At 48.5% G+C, this 25,301-nt stretch overlaps 1 protein-coding gene across 5 annotated transcripts in view; it reads right to left on the bottom strand.

Annotated features, from left to right (window-relative positions):
* The window catches only part of LOC103624893 (rho GTPase-activating protein 7-like), a 49,714-nt gene extending 29,541 nt beyond the window's left edge, over positions 1–20,173 (bottom strand). For 3 of the 5 annotated variants that reach the window (XM_017726543.1, XM_017726538.1, XM_017726540.1), the window contains exon 1: positions 19,735–20,172. Coding sequence is in view for 4 of the 5 variants with exons in the window: in XM_017726538.1 (XP_017582027.1) it covers positions 19,735–19,741 (7 nt within the window). In the remaining variant the exon portion in view is untranslated. Of the gene's footprint in view, positions 1–19,734 lie in introns of all 5 variants that reach the window. The other 2 variants (XM_017726536.1, XM_017726537.1) reach the window with 1 other exon arrangement.
* Between the last annotated feature and the right edge of the window lie 5,128 nt (positions 20,174–25,301).

The raw sequence follows: 25,301 nt of genomic DNA on the forward strand, positions 1-25,301 counted from the left end.
TCCTGCTCGGAGTCACTGTCAGTTCAGCAACACATAAAGAGAATAAACTCACCAGGACATTTTCAGCTATTTAAATAAATAAACCAACCCAGACTGCTCACTCTATGTCTTACCAGTACACCTCCAAAGGGCTGATACGGGGACATGGATGGATGATCCATTCTAGGAATGACACTTTGACACTTGAGAAATAAAACCCTTTGCGTAAAATAACCAACAGGAATCACTTCTGTGCTGCTGTGTCCCTCTGACATGAGCAGGCCTGCAGGTGTGAAGTTGTTCACAAACCCACACCGAGCTGTTCCTTTCCCCAGCCAGTGCAGCGTGAGCCAAGTGCCTTGGCACAAACAGGAAGCCTCCCCTCGGATGCAGCCCCACCGTTTCACCAGGGTTTGAGTTTGGTGTGTGGGCAAACAGAGCCACAGTGGAAAGTCCCTCAAGAGACTGCGGCATCCCTGGCTAAGCAGGTGACGTGACTCAGAGACTGACAGAGAGCTCAGCCCTTTCCTCTGGAGATCAGACATTGCTGTGATACTGCTGTGAACCAAGGCTGAGTGAAATGAGATCTGTATCCAAATTCTGCATCCTCTTTCAGTCATGGTTCTTGAAAAGTAGTGGTTTCTTGCCTGACCAGAAAAGCAGAGCACTCCCTTGTGCTTACCTTTCTTCCTATCTTCATTATAGCTGTTGAACAAAGTGGTTGGACAGAGGATTCTTCAAGGGTCCAGTGGACGCTCATTCCAGCAACAAATCAAAGCAGCTGGGCAGATCAATTTTTTGCCAATCAGCCAAAGCCAGTACCTCCTAATTTTAGCAGATTGATTTTGTACATGAAAAGACAGTTTCTAACTGTTAACTGTGTTAACAGTTCAGGAAGCAGAAACAGGCAAGTGCCATATTAGAGCAAAGACTATCCTGAGTTTATCTCTGCCTACAGTCAGATCTGGAAATCCCCTGAGAACAGGTTTGCTTGTGAGTATTTTCAAGAACTCCTTGCTTTTGAGCTAAATAGATGCCAGAGAAATAAAGCCATCTAAATGTCAGAGCTTTGGGAACTGGTGGTCCAGAGTTATTACCAATGGTGTGGAATTGCCACCGGAGTGAGCAATGGGATGCAAAGGAACATGGAGTGTTTTGTCACAAGAGAGCAAGGTATGGTGACTCCCATAGATAAGAAGCACTAGAATGTATAAAATTTGGAAATTTTAGCAATTTATTGGTGAAATTGAATATTAGAATAGTAAAATCTGAAAGGTAATTAGGTTTTGATAGAATAATGATTAAATAGATGTAGCAAATACTGGCTAGAATTCTCCACAGTTTGGCCACAGTCACATCCTTGCTTCATTATTTTCAAGCATTTGTGAAGCCATAATTTTGATGAATAATTGGGGACCAATAGATCTTACCTATAGTTCTGCTGTTTGGTATGAGCAACTAATCCCACAGTGATCTTGACCAGTTTGCATTCCCCCATAAGCTGAAACTGTTTTCAAAGGTATTTACTTGTCAAGTATTAACCAGTCTGTTTCCAGGGATGTGACAATAACAGAGAAGGAAAAAGTAATGGTGGTCAATTTGAGCCAAATCAATCATTATGGATTATGCACTGATTTTATGATACAATTGATGCTCTTTGCTCTTTTCCTGGCTCAAATTTATCATCAGAAAATAATTCCTTGAAATCTTTGAGACATTCACAGAAAACACCGCTGTTCTATTTCTGTGGGTTTTTTATATGTGCTCATTTCTATGACAGATGCTTAAGCTTTTCGTTTGAATCACTAATGGTAATGGTAAAGGCCAATGGTAAACTTCTGAAAATGCAACTGTTGTTTGGGAGAAATAACAGCCAAAAGATTTTGATAAATAGCCTCAATAGATTCCATAAATATATGTAGCATTTTCATCTCAAAAGCAGCACAGCTTGTATCTGGACCTCAGAGAAGCTGAGACTCATTTTGGCTTTTCACTCTGGCACTTTAAATGAGAAGAAGATGTCAAAGGGAACAAGAATAAAGCAACCAATGAGGAGGAAAAAAAAAAAAGGAACCTGGAGATCAGTATCTATAAGGCAAAGTGTAAAATTGCAGTAGCAACTTTCAAATCCATTTTCCAAATGTACATGTGCTGTCTAGTCAGGGAACTACAGAGGAGCTCCCCTTGCAGCCATGCTATGGATTGTGACAAGAGGCAAGAAACAGGTCAATATTCGGAGTGCTTTGAAAATCATTTCCTTTGCAGCAACACTAAAAAGTGGAAATACCTCAGAAAGATGACAGTGTTGATCTAATCATGTATCTCATTTTTACAATAGACCTGGAACTGATGTCAAATCAATTTAAAGGCAACATAAAAGTAGATTCATGTTATGGTAGGCTTAGGCTACAATGTATCTCAGCAATGCCTGGGAGCTTGTTTTATTCTCTGCATGATAATTGTTTACTGAAATAAGGGAATAAAGTTGACATATAAAATCAGCTCTTAAAATATTTTAGGAGTACATTAGAGCTCTGGAAATAAATATTTAAAATAATGAATAGATAATGTCCAGCTCGCTTGTCTATCACAGGAATCCATTTCCCCTCTGTCCAGCATGCACCTCTACTGACCTAAAATGCTGTGTCTAATAATACTGAGAAGAAACTACTGAAAGAGTTCAGTCATGGTTGGATGGAAAATTCACTCCCCATTCCTAAAATGTAGTCCTTTAGATATAAAGATGGGCACCAAGCAGGGGAACTATTAAGAGAGCCTAAAGAGCTCAGAATGGGATGGGGATGCTGGCACAGTTTTCCCGTCCTCCAGGTTGCAGAAAGCATTTCTGCTTCCACAACCCAACTGTCCCAGCTCCCGGGAACCAGGGCGTGGCCAAACCCCAGGCAGCACCTCCTGTCCCAGCCATGGACCTGCTCGAGGCCGGAGCATCGAGACCGACTGCAGCCACTGCGTGCCCTTGCTCAGGACCCCCATGCACAGGGGCTCTCCAGCAGGGTTTTACGGATGCAGCGTGTCTCTCGTCAGAGCCTCAGTTGTGTACATAACTCGTGCTGACCTCTTCCTTCTCCACCAAGGCACTTGTCCGAGCCAGAGATCTGTCGGGCGTCACCAGGCTGCTTATTTGACGCACTATTTTTAAATAACTCACAAATATTTAAACAACATTTCTATCAGCATTACATGTTTAGAAGACATCCAGGAATGTCAAGAGTACCCGAGCTGGCTGGCCCACATTGAGCACAGCCCTGCAGCAGTGCCGAGTGATCGAGTGGCCTGCAGCTCACACCAGCTCATGAAAAGCCCCTGGCAAGCGACACAGAGCTTTCAGCACCCCGGCGAGAGGGCTTTTGTGAGACAAGCTGGGAATGCACAGCACAGTCTGAGACACCAAGCCTTAGTGGCCTTTCTTATGGTTTAGTTGTGATTTGGTTTTAGGGAACAACAAAGAACGCAAAGTCACTACTGAAGACATTCCAAGTTTTGGTCCTTTTATCTCTGTGACATCTGCAACAAAGAACGCAAAGTCACTACTGAAGACATCAATATCCAAGTTTTGGTCCTTTTATCTCTGTGACATCTCTTGGAGGAGCTGACAGCACCCATTATGGCTAACAACCCTTCGCTGGTTCTGAGAAAGGCTGTGAGCCCAAGTCTACAGACTAACTGAGCCAGTGCTCCTGTCACACAGCAGTGTAAAGACAAAAGCCAGTTGGATTTTAGTTCTAATTTAATGCACATTTAGGATACATGGCTGTATCTTCCATAACTTCTCCACTATCAGGTGATGAGTGTAAAGGCATCCACTCTCCAGGCAATACTGCAAACCAATTTAATAATCAATTTCTGTTTTGAAAAAGGAGCAAGGCCAGTAAAGCTTGGTTTTAACACCTCAAAGCCTTTGCGTTGATTATTTTACTGCTAGGCTATAATAGACTTTCAAAACTCAACAGAAGAGTGTTTCACACATTCTGAATTTGAAGAAGATTGCTGCTAAGATGTTCAAAATAGAAATACTGGCACTGAAGCACCCAAACCAATAAAACCTGTTCATAAAAGCACTTCACATCAAAAGAGATCGATGTGTTTTAGCTCACTTCAGATTTCAGCAGCCTTCAGTCCTTGCCTAAGACTGGAGCAAAGCTTGGTGCCAAGTCTACCTGTGATGGGAGGCTGCATCCATTCTTTGGTGTGTCCAGGCATAACACAGCCCCTTTATTGAGCCAAACAGTTTTTCCTTGGATGACTTGGCTGTGTAGGCTATTAGAGGACATGGACTTGACAGGTCACAACAGCGTTGTCTTGAGAGAGGGCTGGCAAGGAGCATGAAGCACACTGTGAATCTTCACCTTCTATTTTAAGCAATGGTGGCTAAGTCAGACTGGCAGGAAACACACACACATTTCCTTTGCTTGCCAAATACCCACAACATTACTTGGGAGGAATGTCATAGGCTGGAGCAGAGTTAGGTTTGGAAGGAACAAGGTACACATTAGCTACGTAGGCAAGGTAACAAGTCAAGTATGCATTCCCTATGTAAAAGGCTTTAGAAGGACCAAGAAAAAAGCACATTTTTCTGTCAATATTAGGATGCCAGCACACATAAACATCTGTAAGTTGTGGCCTGCAGAAAAGCAATTTCTCACTTTCTGCAAAACATCTTTACCTAATATTTTGTATATTATAAGGCCATCTCAGTAAGATCTAAATCTCTTTTGCAGAGAAGACGCCATCCCTCTGTCTGCCAGTGGCAGAGAAGTAAAAGGATTCAGGCTGCCTGATGCCAAACACCCTTTTCAACGTGCTGCCACTACATACAAAGTAGGAACCCAGATCTCAGCCAGGGCCAGAGGCTGGCTGTGTCCTTTTCTGTAGGTGTCGACCTTCTGAGAATGAATGGGTAGGTGTGTGCTGCAGTTCATGTGTTGCTAAGTTTAGGGACATTTACCTTTGCCTACAAAGCACTGCCACATATTTCTGTGACAGGAGGCTTTGCCTTGTCTCCCCACATTTAAGAATAACTGTTGTTGTCAGGTTCCAGCTGGACACAGGAATGCTGTGCAGTTTCTAGCTGTGGCATTCAGATAGTCCTTACCTCTGATAAAAGAGAGTGAGGGAGTGCCTGGGCTGATAGGACCTGATGGGTTGGTTTACATCAACATCACTTACTCAACTTCACTACAACTTTTTGCAGTTCTTCTAAAGGAGGCAGTATAGAAAAACAAATATTCATACACAGCCTTTTTGCTCCTCTCCAGAACTGCCCCACTTCATCTTTAAGAAGTAAAAGCAGCAAAAGGGAAAGGAAAAAAAACAAAGGAAAGGACACTGCTCTGTTGCAACATCAAGCCAGCGTAAGCAGTGACAGCACCCACATGAAATATTTTACCATTAATGGCTCCAATAGCAATCTTTCTGGATGATCTATGGAAGCCCTGCAATCAGAAATAGCTAAGCTTTGCTCGGCCCCATTTCAAAATCATGGTTCTCTGATGAGAAGGGAGTTGCCCTCACATGTACCATCAAATTTAGAAATCCATTTAAGCCCTTTTGATGTTATTTGAATGATTACTTCTGAAAGGTTATAAAACAAAATGCGGCTAAGCCATATTTGTTTTTTCTGCGATGTTTGGAAAGTGTAAACACTTAAATCATCAACCAAGTGCATATCATTCATATTCACCATACCTTTTAAAAGCATACTTAGCATACCGCTGAGAAAGATTACTCTGCTGACAAAAATCAAGTGTCTGGATTAATTTAAAGGAGTGCATTTCACAATCCATCATTCCAGAGTAAGAGAACAAGGAACTGCTCAGTTAAATTAAATTGTGAGTTGCTCTGGAACAAATTAAAGGAAATTAATCTCTGCACTGTGTCTAGTTCAGACGTGTAATTTGGGGCTGGTGCTATTAAAAGCCAAACAGTCTATCTGGGTTTCATAAAGACTGAATCATTTTACAACTAATATTTATTTGCACTCTTGCACAACATGAGAAGCAGCAGGATTTGTGGCTTGTAAGACGAGCTGGCAGTTTCAGGCCAGCGCTCTTCAAGGACTTTTTGAAGGAGAACAGGTGTGGGAAACCAGCCTGGGAATGGTGGGGCAGAAGCAAAGCCCTCTGAGCCAAGAGGTCAGCAAAGAGAGGATGCTCATTGCTCCCACCATGATGTGTTTGAACAGCAGGGCCTTCCCCAGGACACCTTGGTGGCCACCAGGGCAGGATTTGGTCCAAGTGGGTCAGTTCAAGGGTTCCATGTCACACCTGCCCGGCCCCAGCTGGTTCACTGGGGCCCTTCTGGGCCGGAGGGGGTTTGCCCTCTGAGAAAAGGATTCTATTTGATAACCCCAGAGCCCGCATGCAGACACAGCCCAGCTCAGCAGAACAGATGATCTCCTGAGGAGACTTTACAAACAATAGAGGGAATGAAGAAACTTAATAGAAGAGTGTAATAAGGAATATACATCCATGTAAAACTGCTTGTGGTACTAGTCAGCTCTAACTTTACATGTGTTACCCACAGCCCATTTCTCTAAGTGTGTTTTTACTCTTTTCTCCCTTTTTTCCCCCCCAATCATTAAATAACCATTTACTATCTACTGCTTCCTTAATTTTCACTTTAAACTTTCAGTTTCTTTCCTCCCTGACTTTGTATAGATATATTTAATCTAAACTTTTCATAGCAGAAGAAAGAGTAGTTTGAAAAACAATATTCCAATGGGATGGAGACCCCTTTATTACCAGTTACCCTTAAAAAGGAAATCAGAATATTATCCTCATATACCTGACAGCATTCCAGGGAAAACATGAGCTTATTTAGTTTATGCTAATTTCCCTAACTAGGTCGTTTAGGCAGCAGTGGCTGTGACCAGTGGAGGAACCAGCTGAGCACTGGGAACCTGAAAGGTTTAGTGACCTGGAAGGTTTAATGGGAGAGCAAGAGTTCAGCCAGCGTGAAGCATTACAGAAATCTCAGGGCACAGAGCTCCCTTTTTCCAGGTGGTGCAGACACTGGAGGGAGAGTGGGGCTGTGCCTTTGGGCTGGAGCTGAGAGGAAACCTGCAGGAGAGCCAGCAGTGCTGCTCTGGCTTCTCTCCCTGCAGACTGACGTTGTGCAACTCTTCTCCTCCGAAATGCATGCCCACAGGCTGGTGTGCTGGGACAGGCTGTGGCTCTGAGCTGAGGAGTTAGGCTGTGAGTCAGACCTCTACAGCCTCGAAGCCATGAAGCAGCAGCCACAAGCTGTGACCTGAAGCTGGTTCTGGTGCTGCCACCAGCAAACAGGTCAAGTGGATTTCATCTCTGGCAGCAACAGCTTATTCCTCTCTTGTGTCCAACCTGATGTGGTTATCCCTAGCTTGTAAATCCACACACTAATCAGCTTGGGAGTTAATATTTCCATAAATTCTGATTTCCAACATGCTCTACTTCTCCACAGCAAAAGAGGCATCTTGTTTCTTAGGTTCTACCTGCACACTCCAGAAAGGATCAAAATACAGGGGAAGGTGTTCTGAAGGTGCTCTGAAGAGCTTTGCTGAAAGGGAGAAGGCAAAGTCAGAGAGGAAATATGCACACGGTCATACAGCAGGTGAATAATTGGGCAAATCCAAATACAAAAGCTCTTACAGGACCTCACCCTTCAGGCCAGCCATCGCTGTCTCTTCTGAAATCAGAAAAAATGAGCACGGGAGATCATTTCCATCATCTTAGTGTGATTAATCCTACTCTGCTGTAACCGCTGAAACACCAACCATTTGTTTTTATACATTTGGCAAAACACCTTTTCCTTTTATTGCCTCGGCCAAATCAGCCCAATTTTTCAGGCTGATTGTGCGTTTGGCAGTAATGCACCTAGATGGCTCTGCTGCCGCAGGGCGCCGAGCACTGGCACAGGGAGATTTATAGCACTGAGCCCCAGGTAAGGATGCTCCATTTTCCTGCAGACTGATTTGTACTGTCTATTGCAGCGATTTAAGTGTTTTTTCAAAGAGCACATTTGAAGAGCTGAAATGGATACACACTGTCAGCTCGTGGCAGTTTAAGTGCAAACAGCTGCCCTGAAAGCTCTGTGCAGCACCACAAAGAGATGAGCCTCTGTGAAAGCTAGTCAATCAAAGAAGATAAATCTTTGTGTCAGTTCCAATTATTGAGATACTCCAGTTAACTCAGGGAATCACAGACATTAGACTGGCTTTAAATGCCCACGTGGCTGAGACTATACCATTGCTCCTGAGAGGTAATTTCACTGTCTGACAGATCAAGAGGCTTTTCTCAGCTAGTTAATTCCAATTAAGTTTTTCCTCTCAATTTCATCCTACTATCCATTATCCTCAGTCAGCTACCCTTCACAATTCCTCTCCTGCCATGCTGCTCATGCCAAGACTTCTGGAAATAGTGACATTATTACAAGTACCTGGTGATGACACCCATGAGGCCTCCTAGTGCCTCCCAGGCCTCGGAAAAAAGATGGTTTCTGTCTTAAACAGCTCTTTCCAGCTTCTACAGCCTTTAAATAAAGCTCTACACTTTAATTTAGATACGTCAGTAACCTCCCCTCCTTGTGCTTTGCCTCTTGTCCTCTGATAAACTTTTTCTCCTGGCTCCCCTGACTTCAGGCAGCAATCCAAGTGTAAAGGACGTGTTTAGATGGTGTAGGACTAGAAAAGAGATGCTGCTGCAGAATTACCTCCTGATATTTTTCTAGAAGTCCACAAGCACCGGTGTCCTGGAAGACGTCGTCAGAATAGATAACAAAACACAAAACGTTACACTGCTGCCTCATGAACTTTATATAAAGCGAAATTATAGGGGATTCCAGCAAATAATTCCTTTCCTTCCTCCTCCAAAAATGGGAATGTCTGTACCCTTCAAAGTGGATGGGATTCATCAGTGTCTTGTCTCTGGTATCAAAAGAGGCTGGTCACACAGCACAGCTCCCCTTCCCTTAACCACATTGCTGTCCCTCTCACACGCTCAGGAAGACAAATGGAATTAAACAATCTGTAAACATATTCCTCCAGCTCAGGAAGGTCAAGGGGTTTGCAAGTTTATTTCAAGAAACAAGAGGAATTTAGCCCTTTATTCAACACAGCAGTGAGCATCAAAGGATGGCGAGGTCCTCTGAGGAAGCAGGTCCCCTTACCCAAGGCAGGGGTGCCAGGGATAAAGTGTGTGCATGGTCAGGTCAAGGTTGGAACTCCAGCCTAGATTTACACCAGTGTAAAGGAAAGCATTCCCCAGCCCAGTATTTACATTATTCAGGCCAAGGAAAAAATGTAGTGGCAGCTGTGAACAGCCCTGATGGGAGGACCTTCATGCAGGGGTTTGGTTTGTTGTTGCAGCTGACTCTCTGCATCTCCTTTATCTTTTTTTTTTCCCCCTCCTTTCAGAGATGTTTGACCTTAAATGCAAAAGGATAACGTGGGTCAGGAGGAGTGTTTGTTATGTATGAGTTATTTTCTTTCATGTTAGCAAAATCCTTTTGTAAAAGTTGGCAGAAGTCCCTGTTACAGCTAAATTTTGGACCCATGGGTGATCTGGAATTTAAGATTATTTATGTCTCAGTATAAAAAAAGCAGTGGAAAGGAAGCAAATTCAAAGAAAATAATCAGAGCACAGCTGAAGTCTGTAGCTTTACTTGTTTAAAGCATTCAAGTCTATCACTGCCCTCCTCTTCACTGACGTTGGGTGACTGTTTCAGTGGTTTGAGGCTTGTGTGTAGAAGTTGGAGCATTTGTAGAAACGACACATCACACTGCTTCAGTGTTGTTTCACAAGGTAAGGAGCATGAAGCACTTTACAGATTCAAAGAACGAACTTGCACAGCAGAGCTCCTGTGTACAGGTGTGCTGACATCATTACCTGCAACTCATGTTGCAGTTTACCTTTGCACTACAGGTACAGAGAGGAACAGCAAGTGGGGAGCAAATCCTGCTGCTGCTGTCACTCCCATCTCCTGTCCATGGCTTTCACTGGGCTGGGGTGACAGGCAGAGACTCTGCAGTCCTCACTCACTCTGGTGCGTGGTTCCTCAACAAACCACCTCTGGCTCCAGGGAGCTGTTTGCACTGTAAAAAGGAACTGCTGAGGGTGAACCAGAGCTGAAGTTCAGCCCTGGTCTGCCAGTGCTGTCCAGGCCGGGGTTATTGCAGGGAAGATCATTCCTGAAGGGTGGGGCTCTAAAGAACATTTTTAGGAAAGGGTTATTTTTTATGTGCTTATTCCCAGAATGGTCCCGGGGTAAATCCATACTGGCCGTTTTTCCAAGTCTCATTTACTCTTAATCAACATAAAACCAAGGCAAAAGTTCTTAAAATATTCAGAAAGCAGCTTTGCCTCTTGAGCATGTTATTTCACAGCCATCTTCCAACAAAGGTAAAGGGAAAACCACAGTTGTTCCCCATACAAACATGCAAAAAGACAACTCTCAAAACCTTGTACCATCAGCCAGGGGACAACCCCAGTGACAGGATAGGCTCTGTCCACGCTTCTCCTTTGGCTGCTCATTGTTCCAGCAGACCTCTCTGCAAAGACACCATTCCTTGATTCCACCCCTCCCGTGCACGGAACAAGGAAGACAGCAGCACCCCACAGCCCCTCCAAATCGTGCCCCAGTAGCCAGGGGTAGCTGTTACTAGTCGGCTTGAGGCTGAGCAGACCTGTCTTAGTTTTGAAGAACACATTTGAATGCACAGCAGTTTTCACTTTGAGGCGTCCTCCCCCTCCACACGAGCAGATATTAAATATGTGCATATTTAATGCTCTGCCAGCCCTGCAGCCATCAGGTTGGATCAGCAAGGGGAACTCGCCTGAGTAATTCAGGTGTCTGCGGAATGTCAGAGCCTGCAGGTACAGCTAGGGTGACATTTTCAGAAGTATCTACATTTCTTAGGCTCTTCAAGCTCCATTGAAACTTGCTTGAGGTGAATTTGAATGGAACACAGGCCCCCAGATCTCTTTTGTATTTTAGGATAGTTTCTATCCTTAAATTTTGCAATAAATAACATGTAGACACTGCTTGGAAGGATGGGAGCAGAGTAGTTTAGCATGATCACGGTCATAAATGAACAAAATTACTTTGAATATTGAAAGTATATTTAATGTGGTGCTCAAGGTCACACAGCACATCAATGGGCAAAACTGAACCAAAGCCCTGAGGGTATATTACTTGCAATCAGATGCAGGAGTAATTGAGTAATTGCACAGACTTAGCAGCAGCATTACATCAACATAACATACGGCTAGAAAGGGGCTTGGGGAGCTTCTGTGATCTGCTGAAGGGGAGAGAGAGTCAAGAGCAGGGAGGACATTAGATTTGAACAGCTAATATCACACAGGTAACCTGGCACGGGGAAGTCTGCTGCTATTTATACTCCATAAAAATTCTGATTTTAGTGCCTTAGTTTTCAGTATATCCACTGCTGGAAACATGGGGAGTTCTCCACTTGAAGGACACATCTTGCTGACTGTTGGCACTGTGTTGGGAGACCCTGAGGTGAAAGACACCCAGTGACTTGGCTCTGGCACCTGCTGGGTAGGTGTGTCCCTGCGCCTGGCAGTGAGAACCTGCCCCTTGGCTGCTGATCTTCCCCACCAGCTGCTGGCCCAGCAGCCTCTTTATGAGCCCTACCTGGCAACCACTTGCCGCTCATTCAGCTGTCAAAATTATATTTATGCTAGTGCAGTATTTCCTGTTTCTTAATTTGGATGGTTCCCTCAGTCATTTTTCCACTAAAATGCTCAAGCATTTTTTGAAAACATCTAAACAGGAAGAGACCTGACCTCTCCTCCCTGAACATAGTGTGCTCCCTTCTCCTGGCAGCAGCAGATCGCTCCTGTGCCAGCTGCTGCAGCGACTCCAGGACAAGCTGAGGGTGGGTGCCATACCTTGGGATGCACATGGGCTCTGCTTGTGTGCACTCCTGGTGTCAGAGACTGAAATATTACAGTCTATGACTTAAACATTTTCTTAAGGGACTTTTAAAACTGTGTTAAAAAAGCTGCAAAGAAGACTACCAAACCCTGAATGGGGCCCTGACTGAGGCGTTACACCACTCGCTGATGGAGATAAGATGAAGTAACAACTCAGGGCTGGGGACATTGACAGAGCACAAGCTTAACACCTCCAAGGTGGAGACCACAGTCCCAGGGCTACCAGGTGCCAGGCTCGAACAGACCCCCTGCACCAAAGGGTGGAGGGAGGAGAGGCTTTGGGTATCTTGGAAACGCCTCTGGTCAGAGGTGCAGTGACTGCCCATCCTCCACTGTGCAGAGGAGCCTGTCTGAGGGGTCCTCACCGGGAGGGGGAAGCTTATCCACAGCAGAAGGGGGTGACATGACCCATCACAGGGGCCCCCGTCAAGCTAGCCCCTGCAAGAAAGACACGTGGGCGTTCCCACCTGGCCCAAAGTGTATATTAATCCACGGAGTTCTGCACTCTTTGGCGTGAGGTGTGGCAGCGTGACATGGCGTGTGGCACCATATAGCGGCATGGCCACGGCGGCAACGAACGGGGGACACCACCAGCACACCAGATGGAGGGGAGCAACAAGACATCATTGGGATCCTCAGATGGGTGATACGCTTCCACCTAACCCCTGTCACCTCTCCCTGTTCCCCCACCCCCCACTCACACTTCTTTTTTCCATTTTCTTTCTTTTCTTTCCCTTCCTTCCTTCCTTCCTTCCTTCCTTCCTTCCTTCCTTCCTTCCTTCCTTCCTTCCTTCCTTCCTTCTCTCTTCCCCTCTTTTTTTGCCTCTCTACTATTAAATAAAATACATCAATTTTTTTGGCATCAACATCTAACCTCGTTTGGTTTTAATCTCGTTTCTGGGAATATTTTGAACCTTCTAAGTTCTTTCCAGTTTATGCACAGAGACTTAGCTTGCTTTGCTTTTCTGAGTTTAAACTGGATCGTAACACATGGGTTGCCTTGAAAAGCTCAGCAGTCTTGGGATCCCAGGCAAAGTCCTTCCTATTCACACCCAGCTGGCCCCCTCATTCCAGCTCACTTCCCTGCCTGACTGTGCAGATGGATCCCAGGTTCTAGTCAGCTGGCTGTCCCCAGAAAGGGAAAATGCCCATTGACACAAATGGTTTGATGGTGAGCCAGATACTTCAGGCAGACTTTGGGCAGCTCTTCTCCTGTGCACTTTCCTTGGGAACAGAATGGTTTGAGGAGTTTTCCCAGCTGGAAAGCTGCAGGGTGTGGGGCATCCATCATCACTGCCCCTCACCTGGGAAGGTGCAGCCACTGGGGCAGAGCCTTTGCAATCCCTGCCCTCCAACTGCTTTCTTTAAAGGTCTGTGCTTGCACTCCCTTGCTGTTGGGACACTGGATGCAGCAGGTGCATCCAGCCCAGCCCAGCCCCACTGCAGGACCCACAGACACTCGTGGGGTGCTGGGATGGGGGCCCAAGGGCACTGCCCACTGCAGGCTCCAGCTCCTCTCCTTGGGAGAGCAGTGCTGCCCTCAACAGACATCAGACACCAGGGATTTAGACAGACAAACTCCCTGCACATGACTAGGATGTTAAGGAGTTGGGCAGCTCTGAGGCAGAGCCCAGAAGCAATGAGGAGGCACTTTCTTTACTGCTGGCAGTGCAGAGTTCCCTGGAACCAGCAGATCCCAGCTCTGGGCCACTGCACTCAGCCATGGGGAACGCAGCATGAGTCTGTGCTGCATTCCCAGCCAACAGGGGAGTGGGATAAATGGGAAAAAGTTGGTTCTGCCTTCAGGAGGTGGAGAAGCGAATGCACTTCATTTCCAGGAGCACCCACACATCCCCAGGGAAGGAGAGAAGCAGTGCCAAAACCTCTGTCAAACCCTCTGGCTGCGAGCACGGATGAGCTGTGGGATAGTGAGGGACCTGCCCTATGGCCCCAGTGCAGGGTCCTCCCCAGAGCTGGGCTAACAGCCATGCTGCCTTGCATGGGTTTAATGGCCAGGCTCCAAATCAGCTCTTTGGCTGGTGCAAATCAAAAGCTGACACACCTGAGGGTGACAGGACAGAAAAAAAGTGAAAAAAACCCAACAAGTGAAAGGAAACTCAGGGCCCTGCATGTGTCTGTGCCCACATATTGCTCCTGCAGAGCTCTTGGGCAGTTGCCTCCCAGCACACCCTTATCTGCACTCTCCTCCAGAAGCCCTCAGTGTCTGGAAATCACATTCAATGCATACAGTGGGACATATTTAACATACTAGTGTGTGGCCTTGCAGCAGTTTGGTCATGTTGCAGAATTTAACTGAGATTGGCAATAACTGCAGAAAATTAGATTTATGTTAATTTTTTTAATGTTGGGTGTTTTTCTCAAAAAGTTGTTGTTCCAAGGCCCGGCACTATCCTACAGCAGTGAATCTGTAATGCCACCCTCTTATGCCACACGTACCTCCAGGAAGGAGCACTCTGGGGTGTCTTTGGGGCTTGGGCAGGTGGCCTCACCTGGCGCTGGCTGCTTGGAGCAGGAGCCAGCTTGTGGTGATGCTTTTATGGAATACTGTGAGGCTACACCACTTCCCCAGAGCTGGAACTGGGCTCCAGCCCTGCAGCACAGCAAATCTTTCTTCTCCGGGAGAGCACCTGGCTCTGCTCAAGCACTTTCTGCTGCGATGGCTACTGCTGGTGGGTGGCAATGACAGTGTGGTCAGCTCTCATTCTCTGAGGAAAGAGCAGCACATGGGGTATTTCGGGAGACTCCTGATATTAAGGCACAGTCATTAACTGTGACTAAGTAAGATTTGTAGATATTCTGGATTGGTGCCAGGGAAGGGGGGAAAGGCAATCCCAGACAAAGGAAAGCAATAATGTGTTATTGGTCAGGAAGATTCATGTGGTGAAAATTAATAGCAGCGAGTGGCCTGCAGGGATAACCCATCCATCTTGTCTGTGGCAGGGAGCACACACAGCTCGCTGCCTGGGCAGCACAGTGTCTGGCAGCCAGGTCACCAGCTGCTATTTACATTTCTCCAGGTTCAGGGGTACAGGCAGTGGCTCCCCCTGCACACACGGAGCACAGCTCTGCTTCCCGTCACTGCACATCTGAGTCCCCCCAACGTCCCGTACACAAGGAGCAGCGAGGGAGCACCGGGCTCCTGGGGAGCTGCTCTCCAGGCTGGGCCAGCGTCCAAGGCACAACATCCCTGCTCAAGCTGGGCAGACCCTGATCTCAAGATCAGAGATACCACAGAACACAAGGAAGGAATCCCACTGTACACCCCTGGCTGTGTCGTTTGTTCAGTCTTAGACTGGCAAAACCATGCTTGATTTTGGTGGCGAATGAAAGCCACAGCGTGATGCCATCATTAATTCAACAGCTACACTTTGCCCAAGAACTGCCAGGGTGCAGCACGTGGGGTGGCCTCGCCACTCTGGGTCTGTACATAAACCACTTCAAACAGGAGGCTTTAAATGCTGTCATTGCTGTAGTTATTCAGCAAATGCTTCTCACTCTAATATACTCCTAGCCTTTTAATAACATACCAAGTTTTTTATAGATCTGTAACAAGTTCAGAGGATGACTTGCCTATCCCATCACCAGCCTGCCCAAAGCTGACCACGTACGTATTCTACCCCTGCTCAGCACAATGCTCAATGGAAAAACACACAAAATTAATGTTCCCTGTGCTACCCAGCTAACTAAAGATTCAGCTTGGATGGGAGAGGAAGTGCAGGGTCCGGCATGGTTTCCTGTGTGCCTATAAATATCCATTTGGGATGGTTTAGGCAGAGGTCAGCCCCAGGCAGCTGTATGAGTGCTGGCCGCTACTTGCCTTGAGCTGGTGGAGTGGCAGAACTTGTCCGCCTTGGAGCAAGAGCTTTGGGACACAGACCATGAGCTCCTGCTACCTCACTGATGTTAATGAGGGCTCAACATTGGCTGCAGTGGGAGCAGGGCCACTGGGTGCCTGCCAGGGCAGGGGTCCCACCAAGGTCACCCCCCTGGGCTGGCACCATTTGAACCTCTCCAGTCACCTGTTGGTCTCTCAGACTTTGCTGAGTGGCACATGAAAGCTAGAAATGTTTCCAAAATGCTCTAGAAGACAAGAACAGACAGAAAGATGCTATTCGTGTGCTTTGGTCCAACAAAGGGACCTTAGAGAGCAGTTTTGTCCTGCTCAGGGTGGGTTGGTTGGGGGTCCCCAGCACAAGTGGCACTCCTGGTCCCCGCAAACCCAAGCACACTGTGACATCTAGTGGTAAGTTACCCCAGAGCCCAGGGAGAGCCGTGTCTGACAGGCCTTTCCCACAGCTCCTGGACAGCCAGCCCAGACTGGTTTGCTTTGTGACATGCTCTTGAGGTGCCTCTGTACACCCAAACCTTTATTTACATGTAACAGAGAGTGTTGCACGTGTGTGAGTATGGGTGAGAGGACGTATGACAGCTCGTTGCTCAGGCCGAGGTGTGCAGGTGACAGGGACCATATTTTGTGTGCAGCTTGGGCCATATTTGGCATGGCTTTCAACCAGTGTCCCCCAGCAGTGACCAGTGCTGGTGTTTGACCAGCTCAGGTGGCCTTGCCAACATTTCCCAGAAGCCAGGGGAACACAGCCTTTGTACAACCAGAGAGGTGGAGCAGCAGACACCGCACCCTGTACCCTTCCTGCACATTCACCTCCACCTCCTCCCCCTCCTTTGGCAAGGTTTATTTAATATTTCACCCTTTTTTTCAGACTCCATTCAATTTCATGCACCACCATCAGTGACACATTCCATATTAGCTGAATAATGATACAGAAATTAAATCAATAGGCTTTTTCTAGCAAATAGAAAGGCCCCATCATGCACGTCTGGGCAGCATGAGTCAGGGATGTCATCTGATTACTGGGCTGCTCTGTGAAAGAAGGGACAAACAGATACCAAATATGGGGAGTAAAACTGAAAAAAAAAGGTCACATTTCAAGAAGATCCTCATTCCTGTGTGAGAGATCAGAACTGGGCAGCAAAGTGGAAGCTGCTGTGCAGCACATGAGCACTGGCCTCTTCACACAAGCACCCTCTGCACACCCACCACAGGCCTGCCCCCCACAAATCCCCTGCTCCTGGAGGACGATGGAAACAACAGCAAAGTCTGCAGTGTCAGAGCCCTGGGAAGCTGAAGCCAGGGTGGGCAGCACCCACCCTGCTTCAGGTACTTTGGGTCTCTGAAGCAGGCTGAGACCCACAAGTGGTGCCCAGGCTCCAGTGCCAGGAGATGTCAGCCACCACAATGAAACCCCCCGAGCTGTCAGCAGGGCCTCTCCTTTGTATCTGCCTTTCATAAAGTTTTGTTTAATGCACAAAATGGTTACGTATTCTATATGATTTATTCACCAGAGAAGCCAAGTTCCCTTCCCACACAAGCATTCCTTCCAACAGCTCCAGGTCCTGCCTTTTCCCAGGAGCACTGAAGGAAGCAGGATGAGGTGGAGGAGGGATGGGAACAGCAGGCAGTGTGTGTGCTCAGCCCCGTGCTGCACAAGGCTTGCTGGACCATTTTTTGGCAAGTGTCAGATTTTTTGGAGGGCCAGGTTTTTGGCAGGTGTCAGATAACGTTAACCCTGGAAGTGTGAACCCTGGAAATGGTGAACTCAGAAGCTGGAACAGCAAATTTATGCCAAAAAGAACAGCAATCCCCACAAAAACACTCCCAGAAACACCTCCCCCCTTTCTTAACAGCTCTCTGACCACAGGGTGAGAGCTGGGGACAGGGGGGACCCTTGCTGCCAGCCAGAAGGGCTGGCCCCAGCAGCCCCACTGACCCTCTGCTGCACCCCAGCAGTTTCCTCACCACTGCACAGCCCGTGGGTACTGCTGGGACCTGGGTGGTCCTGCTGCCCACGTCAAGCTGGGTTTCATGCCTGGCATTCCTACTGGCTCTGCCAGTAGCTGTCACCAGGGAATGGGCCCACAGGAGAGCAGGAGCATGGTGGCTTCTCCCTGCCCAGTGCCCCCGAGGCACAGCAGGCATGGGTAAAGGAGGGTCCTTCCCTGGGGCTTGACCCCTTCTGCCCTCCAGCCAGCACCCCTCTGGTCACTTCCCACAGTGGTCATTGCATCAGCACTCCAGGGCATAATGCTCTTATGGTGAATCCCTGGCAACACAACCCATTCCTGTCTCATGACTCTTAGCTTACGTCAACAATTTATTAATTTCCAAAACACAAGTAATTTTCTACCTTAAAAAGTACACCTTTACTACTGCCTGGGAGACCTGTGTGTACCAACAGATGGATGTTCACCCCTGGCCTGAAATGCAGCAAACTAATTGTGTTTCTCCCCAGTTCTCGTGCTCGGCACATTGCCAGGGTGATGCAGAGCAATGAGAAATAAATTGACTCGAAACTTGGCCAGGGAGCATCAGCAAACAGAGGTTTGAAAACTCAGCTTGATTTATTTTATAGAGAGGCAAAGGACAAGAAATGCAGTACTATTCCCAGTTGTGGTCCTGGCAAACAGTCCTCCAAGATCCATGTGAGAACAGAGCTGCTGGTGAGGCTGGGCAGCCACGGCCCCAGGGTCTGTCTGACAGGGGAGCATCGCTGGGAAGGGACAACATGACACTAATTCCGTTTCTGAAAACATTCACTGCAACCCTTGCCTCTCCTGCCCAGAGAATAGACAGTGTTTTACATGAAGCAATAAAATAAAGGCCACCTTCTGACATGCAGATGCTTAATACCCTCCTACAGAGCTGTTGGAGTTGCTGTAGGATTGTTTTGGCATTACAAAGCAAACCTTTGGCAAAGTCAGGAGCTGGGGCTGGCCAACTGATGGCCAGAGAAATGCCAGGACTGCCCCAGCAATGGGGCTCCAGCTCCCATGGGCTGAGGGGTGCTGTCAAGGAACTCCAGCCCTGGCAAAGGGACCTGGGCGCAGCAGAGCAAGGCAAGAGAGGAACCGAGGGGCTGAGCCAGCTGAGCCAGAAACCACCCTGGGGGACACGAGTAGGACGTGGGAGCACAACTGAGCCCAGAGGCCTGGAGCATCAGCACTGCCCTCTCCAGCCCCTGCTCATGCTGGGTGACAGGCAGCCACACACTGCTGCAGGCTCAGGCACACCCCTCAAAGGCCCCTCTCGCCTCCTTTCCTCTCAGAAAACAGATCACTTTTGCTATTGCTTTTCAGGAAAAGGCATTATTGCTCAGGGTGACCTCCTCTGATGCTGGAGGTCTGACATGCTGTCCCACAGAGAGTGTCCCCACTGCTGCTGTTTTCCCAGCTCTGCCACCCCACTCGGTCTCTATGGGAAAGCCGTTCCCTGCCCTGGCTGTGCCCACACTGCAGGGACAAGACTCCTGTGGGAGCACTAAGGGTCCTGCTGATCCCTGGGGAGCAGCAGGGCTGGAGCCAGTTGGGGGGCAGCAGGAGGGGTGGCTGCTCCCCTCGAGAGGACAAACCTCGGCCAGGCAGGGACCTTCTGCCACACTGCCTCTCTCCAGGGACAGCTGTGCTGTACCACTGAATGCCCACTGCGGGACTTGCAGATGCTGAAGTGTTGGATCTCAAAATTTCTAGTAACTAATTTTTTTCTTCCAAATTCTAAACATAATATATCACGGAAACACTTTTCTGTTTTCTGTTAAGTGAGCCCAAATAGAAGCAGCACATCCCAGGAGGGAACAGCCAGACCCACACCTTTGCTGTCCCTCCCCAGTTCATGCCTTGTTTTCTGGCTAATTGCATTATAATTTAATTGCTGGTTTAAAGACCTTAAAGAAATACAGTAACCAAGGAAAGAAAACAAACCTCCTCCTACCTTCCATGGGGAGATGGAACTGCAGCGGGTCACTGCCCTGTGCAGAAGTTACTCCTGTGTCCCCGCAAGCAAGCAAGTCCTGCAAGCAACCAACCCCATCTGCTCGGCTTTAAGCAGGACGGCTGAGATCCCACCCAGGACGGGGTGGAGAATCCTCCCTGGGAAAGAGCAGCTCGGTCACAGCTCCTTCCAGCCGCTCTGCGCATCCCGGCGGGGCTCTGACACGCCGCTTCCTTTCTCTCCCCCTCGGTATTCAGCAGCAGCCTCGTCGACAGCCATCTCACATCAGCATCTGCAGCTGAGCCTGCCACAGGGATCGTGTTTGGCAGTGCCAAAGGTGTGGGTGGCATGGGTCCCACCAAGGAATACTGGCAGGATAAATACAGGATACACACAGTTTAAATCTGCTGCAGGATGGAGAGGAATGGAGCCCACAGAGGTACTCGAAGCACTACGGTTACATCAGGGAGAAATCCTCGATGAGCTGGAGCACGGCCCAGCAGAGTGAGCTCAGTGCAAAGCACACTGCTGAGTGCTACAATGCGGACACCACCCTGACCCTGCTGCACTTTTGCCAGAGGCGATGGGAAAAGCATGTGAAATCCAGTGCTTTTGCACCAGAACTGTTTAAGACTGAAATGCTTTTGCACAGCAAAGGTTGTTTTCTTTAAAACAATGTCGCTATGGAATTCATTCTGTCTGGAGAAGAGGCAGCTGAGCATGGTTTGAATTTCCCTCGCAGTGAACAGTCCGTAGGGTGATGTGGCTGGGCCCTGCCACACCAGGCAGGGGGTGCATGGAAGGCAGCACCCACCTTCATGCCAGCTCACCCAAGTGCTCAGTGGCTTGGAGTTCCCTTGGGTTGTAGGCAGGTAGAGGATGCCAGTGGTGTGTTTGGGCCTTAAGGTGTTTATTGCCCATCACATGAACTCACTCAGCTCTGAACCAATTCCCTCTTTGTCTGTGACTGAACTGCCCAGCACCAGGCAGCTCCCACAGCCCAGCCCTGGCTCCCACTGCCACAGCTCCCATACACATCTCTACATTACAGCTGAGAGATGGGGATGGAGAAGGCAGATAGGGTACAACTGCCTAGACCACAGCAGAGACCACAGCTGTCGTTGCTACAAGATCAGTGCTGAGCCCTGGTCTGTGTTTTCAGCACTCACAGCACACAGAGGACTCCTGACAGGGCACTGGTGCTCTTTGCAGACTCACTCTATGCCACACAGCGTCACACCAGCTAACAAGGTTAAACACTAATGAAGCAAAACATAAGAATATTCCAGGTCTTAATGCCTACAAAACATATGAATCAAACTGAAATTTTGCTACCCCGATGAGATTTCTGGTTGGAACACGCTTCTGTGTCATTGGAGGGGGACATTCAGACTTGGGTCATGGTGGCTCTCACCAGGGTGTGGTTAGGATAGTCACATCCCTTAACGAGGTGCATGGGTGTGGTGAGAACATAAATTAGCTTCTGATGCCTTCTGAAATAGGATGTCTGAAGGAATAGGCTTTTCTGACTTCCTTTCCCAGAGGATATAGAGACACAAGCCTCACACAGGGCACCCTCAGCAAAGAGGCCCAGCAGACGGTGTCACCCCAGCTGACCGGGATGGCAGTGCCTGGAGAAGCCAGCACTCTGCAGGACCTGCACCCCCAAACCCAGCACATGCAATTGTTGTACAGAAAAGACAAGAATTCCTCATCAAAAGGGGAGCACAAAGCCCTGGGCTTTTGTCACATCTCGTGCACTTGCACACCATGAACACTGATCTGAGGAGACCTGGCACCGCTGGCTCAGCAGGGCCAGGGCAGCAGGACGCCAGTGCTGTGGCTGATGTGCCACCTCCCAGTCCAGCCAGCCCCCACTCGTGCAGCGCCGGAGGGAACCATCCTGTGGCTCTGTGCCTCCATGTGACGCCCGCTCCCCGGAGGCTGCCTGACCCCAGCTTCCTTCCCAGCCTCTCTGAACTCCCAGGCCCTCTGAGGAGCAGCACCGCAGTATTTTTAGCCTGTTTACAAAGGCAGAGCAGTACATTTGTGTGCAGCTTGCAGCAAGCAAGCACAAGCCATGCAGGCAGTGGGGCAGCTGGCAGCCATCTGGGCAGCAATGTGGAGGTGGTTGGCCAGGGCAAATGATTGCTTCAGAGATGGAAAGAGAACCAGAAGGAGCACCAGGAAAACATGACCATTTTGTCTTTCCTTTAATAAGCACTTGATAAATTTCCTTTAATAAAAATTAAGTATATTTTAAAGCCCTTCTTCTGGGGCTCCTTCAAGTGCTGAGAATTTCAGCACCCACCCAAGTTGCAGCCCAGTGCAGAAGCACTACAGGCTCCTACTGCTCTCCTCTGTCATTGCTGGACACCACGTGGCCAGAAGGAATCACAGAGACCCAGCAGCTGGATCTATTATGCAGTCTGCAGTGGAAGCATTATCCACGTTACCAGTGTCTTTCCTGAACCGTGATGTTTGAGCTGAGGACAGCAGTCCAGGAGCAATGGGATCAGTTGTTGTCGAAAAAGTAGCCAACCTTTGCCAGCTCCTCTGGGAAGTCACCTGGAGCTGGTGCACACAAATCATACCAGCAACTGGGTGTGCTGTCACCTCACAGAGTCCGTGGCAAACCAAGAAGCAGCCGTATTACAGCTCTTGCACCTGGTGCAGGGTGGCAAAAACCAGCCACTACTCTGTCCCTTGTACTTATGAAGATATGTCCGCACTGCTTTCTCACAGCCCAGCCCAAAAGGCTCCCTGATGGTGCTGAGCCTTATTCACACCACCTGGAGGGAAGAGCTGCAATTTCAGCTCTGGCTGTTGTTTTGCTGGAGAAAGAGACCATCCACCTGGCAGAACTTGTGTTACTCAGCACCTCAGTAACAGCCATGCCTGACACTCCTCCTGACCAACACATCCTGTCCCAGTATGTGATGAAACCCCCACTGCTTCCAGTGGATTGTAGTGCTGGTCTGGTGGCATGGGCTCCACAGCTGCCAGCAGTGACTGGGTTTGGTGCTGCTCTTCAGCCCAGCACAAAGGCCCCAAGACATAACCAGCACACTTGAATTAAATCTAGGATTTTCAAAGTGGTTTGAGGGCCTTGGAGGCACAAAACTCATAGATCTTGTACACAAAAGCAATTCCCAATATCCTGTTCCCCCACTGAAAGTCCCCAGTTAATCTGACAGCCTCTTTGCTCCTTGCTAGTTGTGAACTGAAAGACAACCTCAGCCCAAAGGGTAACTTGGCTCTTGCTTTGACAGAGGAACAGGCATGTTTACAATAACAATCCAGCCCCTTGGCTCCTCTGAAAGGGCTTATGACAAGTGAAGTGCATGTGGGCTCAGGGAAAAGACAAATACCTTTACTCATTTTGAACACTCTCTCAGGGATGTGGAGAGGGACACCCAGCTGGCCAGAGTCAAAATGCTGCTACAAAACCTCCTGTCTCCGTGAGATGAACACAAGCCCCAGGTGGAAAGAGCTATGCACAGCCCACCCAGCTGCTTGAAAGAAAAAGAATGTAGAAAGCCATTTTCAGTAACTGGAGCAGTTATTACTCTTGCCCTGGCTGGGATGCTGCCAGATCCCTGCTGGGCACCATGCACCCAAGAGGAGGAAGAGCTCAGGCCCTGCGCCCAGTGCTCACCATGGGGTCCCTGCACAGCCCCACATCTGCCACCCCCCAGCCCATCACCATCCCCACGCAGCCCCAGGGTCTGCTCTGCTCACCTCTGCACATGCTAATACACAGCTGGAGAGCTCAGGGTGCAATGCTTGTGGGAAGGTGTTTGGACAGAGAGAAGTATTATTTCTGACACCCTAGAAAGGCTTCCTGAAAAACCACGCAGGTTCAAGTTCATGGGTTTCTGTAAGCAGCAAAAATGAAGCTTTAAGTGACTTAGGTGCCTTGAGAAGAGGTTGTTGGGCACTGTGTGGCTGACTGACACTGTCATGTTTTAAAGTGTCTATAAAACTCCAGCTAAAGAAGAAGTATAAAATTCCATTCTATATAAATCTGAATATTCGCAGCTCTACATACAAATCATCAGCTCAAAACACCCACTTGGTCCCACCAGTGAAAAAGCAGCCTGGGCAAAGGCAGCTCTGTGGTGCGACAGAAAATGCAGCAGCGTTAAAGGAGCGCCAAAAAAAGTAAAGGTATTTTCCTTCCTTGATCAAGGCCGTAGCCCTGATGCTTGAATCACACCAGTGTGGGATTGCAGCTGCCCTTGGACTGACCTGCGAGGCGTTTTTCCCTGGCTGTTCTCCAGAAGCCGTCCCAGGCCCAGCTGGTGGAGCCCCCGGGGTGGTCGCTGAGGCACCTCCTGAGGTGGGGCCTGCCCAGTGCTGCCATCCTCATCCTCACCCGCACCCCAGCCCTCGCACAGGAGCCACAGGTCAGGACCAAAGCAAATCCATTCTCTCAGTTCCTGCCTCTTAAGCTGGACTGGAAAAGCTTCTGCCCAGGAGACGCCTGCAGGTAACTCCTGAACATCGCTCTGGCAGGAGCAGGAAGCGGAGCCCAGGGCAGCAGCCCCCAGCAGGATCCCAGCACGGAGCACAGCCCAGCCGAGGCTTGGCTCCCACCTCCTGTAAACACAGCTGTTCCCTCCGACAGGGAGGATAAATAAGGAGCGAGGCCACGCACATCCCGGGAGCTCTGCACCTCTGCATTCCCAACCCCTGCGTCAGCTGCCTGCACACAGCTCTTAATTACGTGGGATGGGTTTGGGATTTTTATTTTGATTCATTTTGAACAGAGCAGCCTCATCTAGAAGCAGAATAGGATGTTTCTCCTGTGTTAGGGGATTTACCTGAGTGATCCTTTTGTGCAGAGACCATTCTGTTTGAAAAGGACTTGGATTAAACACTCACCACAGAGAAACTCCACTCCAAAGGCACTTCTTTCCTGTGCTGTCCACTCTCTAAGCAGCAACAGAGATATAAAAAATCCTCTGCTACTTACCTGTTCAGTTACATGCCTGGAAATAGTGCCCACACAAGTATGTTCTTCCAAGCACATGCAACCACTAAATTTTGATTTCCTCCCCATTTGGGATGTGACAATGAAACATCTTTACCATGGAAGTGGGTATGTACAAAAAGCAAATACCTGACTTCTAGCTCAACACTGGTGAAGCTCCTTGGCAAAATCAGTCTTGGGAAAGAAACCAGTGGGGAGGTGATTCGAACAGCAGGTGGCTGCAGGTGGCAGCTGGTGTTACATGTCACACATCCACCACTGCAAGTGCTGGCAGCAGGTTTGGGTCAGCCTCTCACAGGAATGAGTTCCAGTGGTATTTACTGAAGCGAGTTCAGCACACAGGACCCTTCCCAGGCTGCGCCAGCACACACATCACTGCCACACACGTGTCACTGCCACACATGTCACTGCCACACACGTTACTGTCACACACGTGTCACTGCCACACACACATCACTGCCACATATGTGCCACTGCCACACACACACATCACTGACACACACACACACACACACACGCGTCACTGCCACACACCACTGACACACACACACACACACACACAACACCGCCC

This window comes from Corvus brachyrhynchos, unplaced genomic scaffold (assembly GCF_000691975.1).
Source record: "Corvus brachyrhynchos isolate BGI_N302 unplaced genomic scaffold, ASM69197v1 scaffold262, whole genome shotgun sequence".
Lineage (NCBI taxonomy): Eukaryota > Metazoa > Chordata > Aves > Passeriformes > Corvidae > Corvus > Corvus brachyrhynchos.